The 11,258-nt window shown below is 46.6% G+C and overlaps 2 protein-coding genes across 2 annotated transcripts; both read left to right on the top strand.

Moving 5' to 3' along the window:
* Positions 1–1,126: 1,126 nt before the first annotated feature.
* LAJ45_04949 (uncharacterized protein) lies at positions 1,127–1,905 on the top strand (the record flags this gene model as incomplete). The annotated part of the gene is made up of 3 exons (XM_046114525.1): positions 1,127–1,261; positions 1,644–1,658; positions 1,708–1,905. 3 exons carry the CDS (start codon positions 1,127–1,129, stop codon positions 1,903–1,905), a joined length of 348 nt encoding a protein of 115 aa, XP_045972074.1.
* A 165-nt stretch (positions 1,906–2,070) lies between these two features.
* Positions 2,071–6,518, top strand: LAJ45_04948 (uncharacterized protein; the record flags this gene model as incomplete). Its single annotated transcript, XM_046114524.1, has 3 exons — positions 2,071–2,261; positions 2,420–4,187; positions 4,263–6,518. 3 exons carry the CDS (start codon positions 2,071–2,073, stop codon positions 6,516–6,518), a joined length of 4,215 nt encoding a protein of 1,404 aa, XP_045972073.1.
* Between the last annotated feature and the right edge of the window lie 4,740 nt (positions 6,519–11,258).

The following is an 11,258-nucleotide window of genomic DNA, read 5'->3' as shown; positions in this document are numbered from 1 at the left end:
AGAAACAGCCAGTGCATGTGGGGAGGCGACTCATGAGAACTCGATTTCGGGTGTGATTGCTGTTCGTTCGACGACCCTCAAATACCTGTGGGGGGCATCATTGCGCCCTTCACAAGTTCAATAAATTATGCGGTCAGTTATGCATAACACAGCAAACCTTGGCAAGAAAGCACCCGGTATAAACGTACTAAGATTCCTCACTTCTTTACAACGATCCCTCCCGCTCTTCACCTCCAGCGGTGGCTTTCCTATCTCCCTGACAACAAATCTTTCAAAGGCTTCAACAGGCAAAGCTAGCGGAAACACGCGCTGTCTGCACCATTCGGACAACTGTACATGTCTGATCTACCCTTTGGCCAACACAGAGCGAAAAGCAACATTAAGATACACAGCAGCACAGCAACGTCACAAATACTTCTCCTATAAAAATGGGCAACCAAGCATGCCGTACAGATTCTGCCTTTACTACGCATTCAATACTTCCATATATGAGCCCATCACAGACTTAAATTTACTCAATACTCAGATGACACCCACAGGAGGTGGTCTTCTTAGTCACTAAGCATTTACCCTGGCGCACTACAATCACTCAACTCAAGGGTAAAGCACAAAGTGTCCTGAAATATCGGCGAAAACTTGACATGAATACTTGCCGAAGCTCTTGTCAAGTAGAACTTGGTGCTCATTTCCCTTTGTTGTATGCATATTTATCCTTTTGAGAATACTGCAGCATGTGGTTTCAGACCTTAAAGATAGAGGGAACTTACGGCAGGAATCCCCCTGTGTTGTGAACAGTGGGTAAGAAGAACTCGAGTTCATTTCACAAATGCTAAAGTCGTCTGATTTTACAAATTACAAAACGATTGGGTTCGTCATTAGTTCAATTTTAGCATAATTTGCATTATTCTACGGATTGTGCTTCCTAGGTCCCGAGAACAGCAAAATAGCATTATTCCACGCGATAGATCTTCCTAATCGAGCCTCAAATTCGAGGTTTTAGCAAAAAAAAAAAAACCTTTAATTAACTGGTAGTAGGTCTATTATGGAACACTTCACCAATAGCTCGGGCTTTTGGTAGCAGAGGGAGGGTTGGTCAAATGCTGGAGATAGGCATAAGTGAGGAGACATGTTTGACCTTATTCTCGCTGTATCAAAACTAGAGACCACAGCATCAACTTCAGCCACGGATAAATCTGCAATGGCAGGCGGCAGGAGCACGGGAGAGCGAATTATGACAGTCACAAACTCCCATACAGTTAACGTAAGCGAGTCCATAACAGGCCAGGATTCGCGTCAATTTACCACTGTAGAACGCAATTTGCTGCTGTGGCACCCTAAAATGGATGTCTCATGTGACTGCAACTCAGTTGTACTTAAATACTGAAGTGCCCACATGTAATTTGTCTCCTCCTTCTTGTTTTCTGGACCCCTTGCTTCCATAAAGCATATAAGAATAGTCCTCTTATGCACACACAAACATTTTACTTCAGGCAAGTAATCTTGAGTAGATTCTTCATCTGGGACTGTATAACCCCCCATATTGGGGCTGCCAAGACAGCCAGAGACACATCCAGAAGCATCTACTTCCTAGCAGATAGCAAGGGTGGCAAGTGTAAACCAGGAATAGAGGATAAGTGAAAAAGAAAAGGACAACAGGGGTAAGTTTTTCTGAGAAACAGAAAGCAAACACAACTCTGATTATGACAGGAAGAACTGATACCCACATGGTACTACAGTACCGTACTTACGACACCAGTTGGGTATAAACACATCGAGAAAGATCAACTGCGCTTTCAACCACGCTCTGCTCTGCGATTGGTCCCCGCTCCATCGGTTGCTAACATCACCTCGAGGGTTCACATACCCATCTTTGGCCGCCACGTCAATCCGAGGATTTGGGTCTGACAATTCTGATATTGTCGAACATAAGGAATACCATAATAAGCGAGCCGCCTGCCCTCGTTCTTTTTGCTGTGTAATCAACTGCTGATCGATCGAGAGAGCGAATTGGCAATTGTGTTATAAAGAAAGAAACAAAGAACAAGGAAAGGAGGAGAGAATTGCTCAAGAATGATCGCGAATGGAGCAAGTATCGCATCTACCAACAATGCGAGTGTTGGGGTTGAGGCTACAGCGGGAGTGAGTGCTGGTGGAGGGGGTCAAAGTGGTATTGGAGGTGGAGGTGGAGGTGGAGGAAGAGGCCCTGGCAAAAGAACCAGGAAGGAACCAGTCGATAAATCAGATGCAACAGCATTTGCAGCGTGAGTGATTACGTTCTCCCTGAATCTGTCTATATCTCATACACTTTCCGCGCGAAAAACGCAACCCTTTGTCTGCTACACATTTCTCTGCATTCGACGCGCTTGACGCTACGCTAGTTGCTGGTAACTGACGTTTCGCCTCAACCACGTATGTCCAGTTCTGAGATGAACAAGGTCAACAACACGCTTCATGCATTCGTCGGTGGCAAGCAAAGATCGTGGATGTGGAATCACAATGCTACTCCGACACCTGGCGGGGAACCCGTCCGAACTACAATTCGATCACAGATAAACCCCATCAAGAGAAGGACAACGCCACTGAACAGAATGCCTTCACAATCTACAACCGCAGGACGAAATACTACTAATATCATAACCATTGACGACCAGAACCAAGGAATACCACTACTCGCTACCGTCGGACCGGGAAAGTCGCCCCCGAGCTCCTTATCCCCGGACTCGCGAGGTTTCGGTTTACCACCTACTCGAACACAGAGATTACCTAGTGCAAATATGGAGGCAGTACTACCCTCACCGGCGCCTAGTGATAGTCCATCAGCTATAGATAGGCGGGATGAAGAAGGGGAGGAGGGGGTAACATCGGCAGCGGCTCAAGACACACCAATCGGCTCACCAACCGATAGGGTGTATGACAGTGAGCAAGATCAGAGGCATGGAAGAGTAGAGGATGGACAACATGTGATAGCTGTTGGTACCCGAAGAGAAACACAAACAGAGCTTTCGTCCAGCATCACTGGGGAGAAGGATATACAAACGATGAGTAACCCAGAAAATCATAGATTACCCCGGGGGTCATCAAAAAGGGTATTCGAAACCACAGAAGATCATACCGAAAATGCCAAACGACGGAAGCAAACATCAATGTTACCAATCTCCGAGGGAAATGCAGTTTTGCCACCGACTCAAATCCCTCGGTCAGGCGAGCAAGGTTCAGGGACTGGTTTGAATAGTCGTGTACAGAGTCCTGTGGTAGATGGTCAACAAATTTCACCTGTTTTTAACCAGCGAAGTTCCCAGTCTCCGATTATACCACCCAATAGGACTCTAGTAATCCCTTCAAATGCATCCTCCATAGCGCCATCGTCGCAATCCTTCTCAGCGCCTCTGCATTATTCGACGTCACTTCCGCCCACAACCTCGTCGCCCTTGACTCAGCCTCCAATGTTGGGTATCCCTTTGCCGAACACTATATCAGATCTCAATTCGTGGAGCCCTTTGGCGTTGTCATCGCAACTTCGAGCACAGGGCCCAACTTCCCCTCAGTTCCACTCGCAGCGCCCACAGCTACAGCAGCAGCAACAACTGCAACAACTGCAACAGCTGCAGCAGCACCAGCAGCATCAAAAGCAGCTACAACTACAACTTCGGCGGGAGCATCAGCAGCAACAATTAAAACAGCAGCAGCAGCAACAACAATTACAACAACAGCAGCAATTACAACAGCAACAGCAGATTCAAAGACCTCAGCAGGTACTACAACAGCAGCACCCAGCACAGGCCTCTCAAACGGCCTTAAGGGCTTTTCTTCCTCAAATCAATCATTTCATTCAAACAGAGGGTGGGGTTGGCCTACGACTATTCAACGCCGTGGAATGTTTTAGATTCAAGGTTCTCCGTGAAGCAATAAACAAAGAAGATTGGTTTTTTGCTATTATGAGTCAGGTATATGCTCTGACATCAAACGCCGAGGATCAAAACACTTTATTCAAAGAAACTGGGATATCTGCTTCGTTGCCCGGGTTCCAGGTGCTAAATGAGCTTCTTGAAGACAATCAACGGCTGTGCGGAAGAAACCTAACATACCTTGCGGCATTTCCGGTGCCAATTGCGGATGCAAAACAACGACTGACCTTCTTTCCGAGTTTCTTGGAGGAAGTCAGGAATTTCCTGACAGATGGATATAAGGTTGGTCCTGCTAGCTTAATGCGACTACTTGATCCTCATCTCTTACACGATTGCTTAGTCAGCTGACACCATTAGATCGTAGGAAGAATGAGGGACTGTTACTTCAAGGCAGGAAGAGTTCCGACTGATGAGGACCTTGCACGGGATTGGAATACCAGGGCTCCAGTATTCCGTTATACAGTTGTTCGTCACCTCCAGCACCAAGTGAAAAAACTACTTCACGCCGCTCAAGTAAGCACATTAGAGCACACAAATGAGCAAGAGCACCGGCAAGCTTTGCAGGGCCAAAATATCCAGATGCAACAACTGCAACGGAGCCAGCAACTACAGGAACAGCAGCGATTGCAGCGATTGCAAGTACAAACTGTGCAGCCACAGCAGCAGCAACAGCAACGACAACAAAACCCTGCGCCAAACTACCAACCACAACTGGCCAATTTCCAACATCGGCAGATGGCAATCAACCATCAGTCTTCACCGCAAATCTCTCCCGTTCCTATTTACAACACTCCTCAGAGTAATCCGCAGATACCAGCGACCGGCGGAGCCATTCAATCGGAACAGACCAACGCTGCCAATGTCGTAAGGGCTGAGAATGGACAGCCGCATGTTTCAGCGTTGCAGCGCATCGCAACTCAAGGACAAAGACCATCAAATTCTAGCGTTATTAGAGGCAATGGTGCTTCTATGCCCTTGAGCATCGACACCCAAAGAGCTCAACAATTAGCGAGAAGCCAACCTTTTCAAGTCGGCTCTGTCAATAATTCTCCACTGCCAACATACACCCCAAGCTGGCTCACCATGCCCAGCTCTCACATGCATTCCCCGATAGTTACCCCAACAGCAAATCAAACGCCTAGTGGGATGGTCAATCGCGTGCCGCCTAGCCCGGGAATGCAGCAGCAATATAATCAATCACAGCTACAGGGACAGGGTCAGAGACGTGTAGCTTCAACACCAGCCCAGCAGGTTGCCGCCGCGCCGCAACAAACTATAAACTCTCCAGCGCGCCGACAAAGCTACGTCCAAGGTCATCCGCTAGAATTCTCTGACATGGCCGTACTCAATTCTGCGCACATGCGACAAGTTAACGATACAAGTCTGACTACCCAGCCAATACAACAAACATTTCCCTCGCAGCGACCCGAGTTCATGGCCCCAACCACCATGGTAAATTCGCTACCTAGCCCGCGTGGTGTTATCCCATTACCAACGCCGGTACGAGCCTACGCGCAGCTTCCTCAAAATGCGCTCCAATCCCATCTCATGAGTCCGAGATTTGCTGAACCCCCTCGAGTGAACGGAAGCACACCACCACGTTCCAAGCTTTATATTAGCATAAGCGATTTTGCTTTTCCAGGGGTTGCGATCAATTTCAAAAAATCATGCCAGAAAGTCACATTCAATATTACCGAGGATACTGAAAAAAGACTTTCGAAAACTAGGCCAGGGACCAAACCAGGGGATGGACTGACTCGACCAATGGTTTCTCCAGGTTCACTCATATATCGACTACGATCTATCAAATGGACAAAAAACACTCCTCTGACTCCAGACCAGGAATGGGTATCACAAGAAACGGATTGGCCAGTTAATACCTTCATTGAAGTGAATGGTCATCATGTTGAATTAAGGAGAAAACCGGCTTGGGGGAAGGATTTACCGGCGGACATTACAAGCTTCATCAAAACTGGCGATAACGAGATGAAGATCGTAGTTTTGACACCTCGAAAAACCGATAAAAGTGTCATGTATGCCATGGCAGTCGAGATTCATGAGTGTAAGCATGAAGATGATATTACCAGTTCTCTTTATACCATTCCTTCTACCGACGCAAAGACCCTTATTACCAAACGTTTAATCGGCCAAAGTGCAGACGGTGATGATCTTATGGTTGTTGACAGCGACCACCTTTCCCTGGCTGTTACATGTCCGTTGTCTTTCACGCTCATGAACAGCCCAGTCCGGGGACGGTCCTGTACACACCTTGAATGTTTCGACTTCAAAAACTTCCTGGATAGTCGCCCGCGACGCAGAGAATGGGAGCCACCGAATTCCGATGCTTGGAAATGCCCTATTTGCCGCGGGGATGCACGGCCGGGAGAGCTGGTAATTGATGGATTTTTAGCCGAAGTTTTAAATGCGATTAAGGGGGGCGACATGGGAGTCCAGGACCCAAGAAACATAGTTGTGAAGAAGGATGGGAGTTGGGAAATCAAGCATGAAAAGGAAAACGCCGTTAACGAGAAGAGTGAGGACTCCTCAAATGCCAGTGGCGGTAACAGTAAGAAGGAGGTCGAGGTGATCTGCCTAGACGATGACGATGAATAAACATGGTTTGTTCGTTTTTTTTTTTTTTTTAATAAGGAAAACGGATTTGGTGTTTCTGATTTTTTTTTTCTTTCTTCTCTTTTCCTTTATTATTTTGTGTTTTCAGCTGATGAGCGCAAAATTAGCATAGCGGGGATCTGGTTTTCCTTACTCTTTCTTTTTAATTACTGGAGTTGTGTATTTATTGTGGTCTTCTCATTCACTCTGTGGTGTACCGGCCGCGACTATCATGGGAGTGGACTGGTTCGATTTTACCTTATTCCTACCTTTACTTTTATTTTAGTTACATAGTTGGTTTTCATACACTGGCGTTATTGGTAGTGGCTTTCTACCCGCATTTCCCTCCATATTTTCACGGATTGCTTTCTTTACGGCCTGACTGGCTGGCGCTTTCTTTCTGTTTCTTTGTTTTCTTTGCTCTCTTTTTTTACTTCTATTGGTGGTTTACTTATCCAGGCGCGTTTCTCCCCCACCTCACTTCGGCACGGTGTTCACTCATGTTGCGAGAATAAGGTCATACACCCTTTATTACATCGCAAGTTTTCTGTGCCCTATTCTCGGATTAAATATGATTTTATAGTTACATGTATCGCGGGGAGGTATCAACTATTAGAAGCGGAGGATAATCTTCAAAACGAATGAAGTTTGTATTTCTATTCTCATATGAGACATAAGATGGACTAGCAATATCAATATCAGTATTTTATTCTTTAAGTGTGCATCAAAGTCTAGGGCCAGACTAATAGTTAATCACAGCTAATAAGCTACCACGGCCGGCATTCTAGACAACTCTAGTGTGGATATCTATCTAGGTCCCTGTGAATCGGTATGTGGCTATCGATGTATGCAAAAATGAGTTTGGTAACAATTATTGATTCATAATATCTCACTCGTGTTTTGAGGACAAGATTGTTGTTTGCCCTTAGTCTATCAATATTGCTAAAAGTAGAGATTTATGGGAGACCTATTCTTTGATAAACATGCACCACTCATACATACCACACTCATAACCATATATTCTCCTCGGCCCGGAAGTCATATCTGGTATGACGCCAGGTGGTCGGTATTGTGAAGATATGTAGGGTATCAAGCTTTTGTTTTAGTTTGTGTGCTTTTGCAATTACGAGATGCGATCAGAGCCCCTCAAAGAAATAAGCCCTAAAGCAAGGGAACGAACTCAAGCCGACTTAGCTTATAAGGTATACATTAATTTTCGCATGACGTCCACTATAATCCCTTACTCGAAATCATTTGTATAAACATCCCAACGGTGGCATCTTATTTCCCATCTCTCTTACGCATGTCCGTTCGATGGAAAGCAGTACTGCCTCACTGCTGTTTTTGCCATACCCACTACTTCATATTCATCACCAACGGCTACTATGGAACTGGTAAAGTAGTTTCCTGAAGCTAATAACACTTAAAGCCCCGGCTACTGGAGTATTTACTCCTATAATGAGGGTGAAGGATAAGTCGAAGATGACGGCACCCGCAGCTTGGTATCGTGGGCAAATGAGCTTTCATAATCGATTGGTTATATAGTACTTTGATCGAAGCAATAGACAATGTTTCTTTCCCAATTAGCAGAGATTTTTCAATGGTTCATAGTATTCTATCGGGAGCCACGTATGATTGTGGGAAATACAATTGAAACGAGTCCATCGTACATTTTAGAGTGTTTTCCTTACTGTATCTAGAGTACTCTCCTGAACTGTAGAGCAAGCTCGAAGAGAGTTGGTCTGGGGTAATAAAAGGAGAGCAGCTAGGGCCTGGATGGTGATGATGATAATGTGTTTTGATTTTGAGAGGTTTGGACAGTTGGAAGGGGAAGCCCTCCAGACTGAGTCATATGATCATATCTGTACCTTTATCGTCGTCTTCCACTATCACTTTACGCCCCATTACCCCCACAGGTCTAATATATCTAAAAGAGATAGGATAGTCCCCCCCCCCCCCCCCCCCCCTCCCCCCTTCCAAATATCCACACGCGCGTGTACCTTTGAGGTTTATAGTACGGCTAAACCCGTTAATCGTCTGAGACGTCGGTTCTCGGGCCGAAGGTATATACGTATGCCGGAGTACATACTACAAACCTCTAGCCTGATACTGACACTCAGCCCCCTGCATGTACATGCGAATTAATTTGAATTGAGGGAGCACATGTATATTGGGATACGGGATATGAGATGAGTTCATAACGTAAAAACTGACGTATCGATAACACGCTCTCCTACCAGCCGGGTAGAAAGCACGCATGCATTGCAGTCCAGGCGCTCTCTAGGCTCGTAACAAGCATGGTGAGTAGCAAGCTATGTACTATTTGGTCATGGGTAAGAGGCTATGCGCTCTCTTTTTTACACAGTACATGTATTCATGTTGGTCGAAAGCAAACGCCGCGATCGAACCGATGCGATACGGTTGATTGAACTTAACTCATGAGTCATCACTCGGGACTGCCAAGGCCTACAAATTTTCTGGCTCGCTTACTCAAGGGTCGTCTACTAAGCCTGGTTCTCCTTTTTCCGGCGTTTTTGGTTTCTCAAATACATGTATCTATTGTTTTTCATTCCCGAGATGACTCATAACCTAATCACAAACATCCACCTCTTGAACAACGGGCCTATGTGTAGCTACACGTAGACCGTAGAGTAGATCTGGGACACGGGCCAGGAGTCTGTCCTTTCCAGACTACATAACTGTGTTCTGCCCAAACTCATACTAATGTTACGGCCTTGGACTTGTCTATTACCAGATTACCACCAGTACTGATACTCTGTATTTACCAAGAGATCAAGCGGTCTTTGAAACACGCAAAAATCCCATACTTCTGGGCCAGAGAGGGAGCCAATATTGAGCGATACCAACGCAACCTGAGACCGTCCTCAACTGACTTTATGGACTAGACCTTATAGTTAGATTATTCTATTCACTCTCAAGCTTAATATATTCACCTTCTCCACCACCAGTCGAACAGTTGTGGTAGTTCCCATCTCTGCTTGCCCAATAATTCAATTTGAGTAGAATGTATATGTTACGGGAACTACGGAGCACTGTTCTAAGAGGCTTAGGACAATGAGGAATACGAGTGACGGGTTGTGATGTAAGGACGGTCGGGTAACGAAAGGACAAGCATAGGAAGGTATCGGGTAGTGTGGGAATACGCGGTGTTACCACACTAGTGTTATACTATTATGACGGCACGCTTACTATTGGGTGCCTCACCCGGAATGGAATAGGAAGCGAGGCTCACGGCTGTAGGCTGTTCTACTTAGGGAAGTAGGTCTAGGATAATAGTATGGTACAGCCCGGTGACTGGCAATTGCAAGGTTCATGGTTACGTGTCGGAATTAGAATGGAGGACGGAACTATGCGGGGGCGCTTTTATATCTGGGTTATCTTCGGGGGCATTATCTTATTCTATTATCGATGTGTCAGTTAGTATTAGAAAGCGGGCCTTGGCATAGGTTCCAACATGTATAAATAGGGCTTGATTCTCCGAAGACTTGAGGGTATCATCAACCATCAAGTCAAGGGAATCCGGTTTACAATATCATCAGTTTAAACGCTACAGAATATCGCTTAGCACTGGCTATTTCCCCAAACACTATATTGTACCTTATCCCTAACTTTACTCTTTACCTATCGCATACACTACCAAAGTCTCGATAAGACAACTACTCGCTTAAACCAATACTCTGAGTATTTTGCTTAGTGGCGGATAGTCACCGTGCTCTCAGTAGAAGAATAAGCGCTTAGTCTATTAGAAAAGACCAAGGTACTATATGCACCCCCGAGTGGCAACAGCAGCCATCAACAACTCCCTTTGTGCTACATCCTTCATCGTTCGGAGAGGAAGCGCCGAACATCTATACTGCGGATACCTCCACTACACAGGTTTCTTCGCAGAAGCAGGAACCACCGCTACCTTCGAGGAACACGACCCCGAAATCCTCAACTACCCGGAACTCTTCCCAATCAAAATCACTCTCGCGCAACGGTCGTTCGGACTTGCTCATCCAGCCCCCTGGTTCATTGCTCAACCCTGGTGCAGAAGGCATCCACAGCTCAAACTCGAGCAACTTAGCCATGTCAAGGGCTCATCAGCAACGGTCGGAGGAAGACTACAACATGGAGAGTTCAATCGCCTTGAGAGATCGAGGTATATTAGAGACCCAAGCGAAGAGGCGCCACAGAAAAGAGAGAGATGTGCCGATAGGCTCCCTCTTCACATCGACGAGGCAGGAAGAATCCTATGGGCAGGCGAGGAGGCGGCAGGTAGACCACCGGGAGTTCTCCCCATACGTCACCCCAATCAGAGAGAGATCCTCTACTCAGAGGCCCTCGGTGCCTCGGGTAATGGACGACGACGAGGATACCAACATGGACGTAGAGGAACGGCGGGTGGAAAACCCTTTCGGCGACCTTATTGGGCAAGAAGTCCAGCGACAAGGGGCCCCCGTGGTCCAGCAGCTCAGCCGCGGGATCGAAGAACTCAGCATGCACGTGCGGGATATTCCCATCCTCAGGGAACTCACCCGTCAGCAGCAGGAGTACACCAACAAGATCGTCGAGGACCTCCACGCCAAGTTCGCTGAGGACAGAGCCGAGCGGGATAATCAGCTCAACCAGGTCATGGCCCAGCTACGAGCGGAATCCACCGCCGCTACCAGCAACCTCGGTCAAGTCCTCGGGCAGATCGTCGAAGCGACTAGGGCGCATCAAGAAAGGCAGGAACGACAG

Source organism: Morchella importuna (genome assembly GCF_003444635.1).
Source record: "Morchella importuna strain M04M26 chromosome Unknown Morimp01GS013, whole genome shotgun sequence".
NCBI classification, from domain to species: Eukaryota; Fungi; Ascomycota; class Pezizomycetes; order Pezizales; family Morchellaceae; genus Morchella; species Morchella importuna.
The sequence above is the reverse complement of the archived record's forward strand: the minus strand, read 5'-3'. Positions and strand labels throughout refer to the sequence as shown.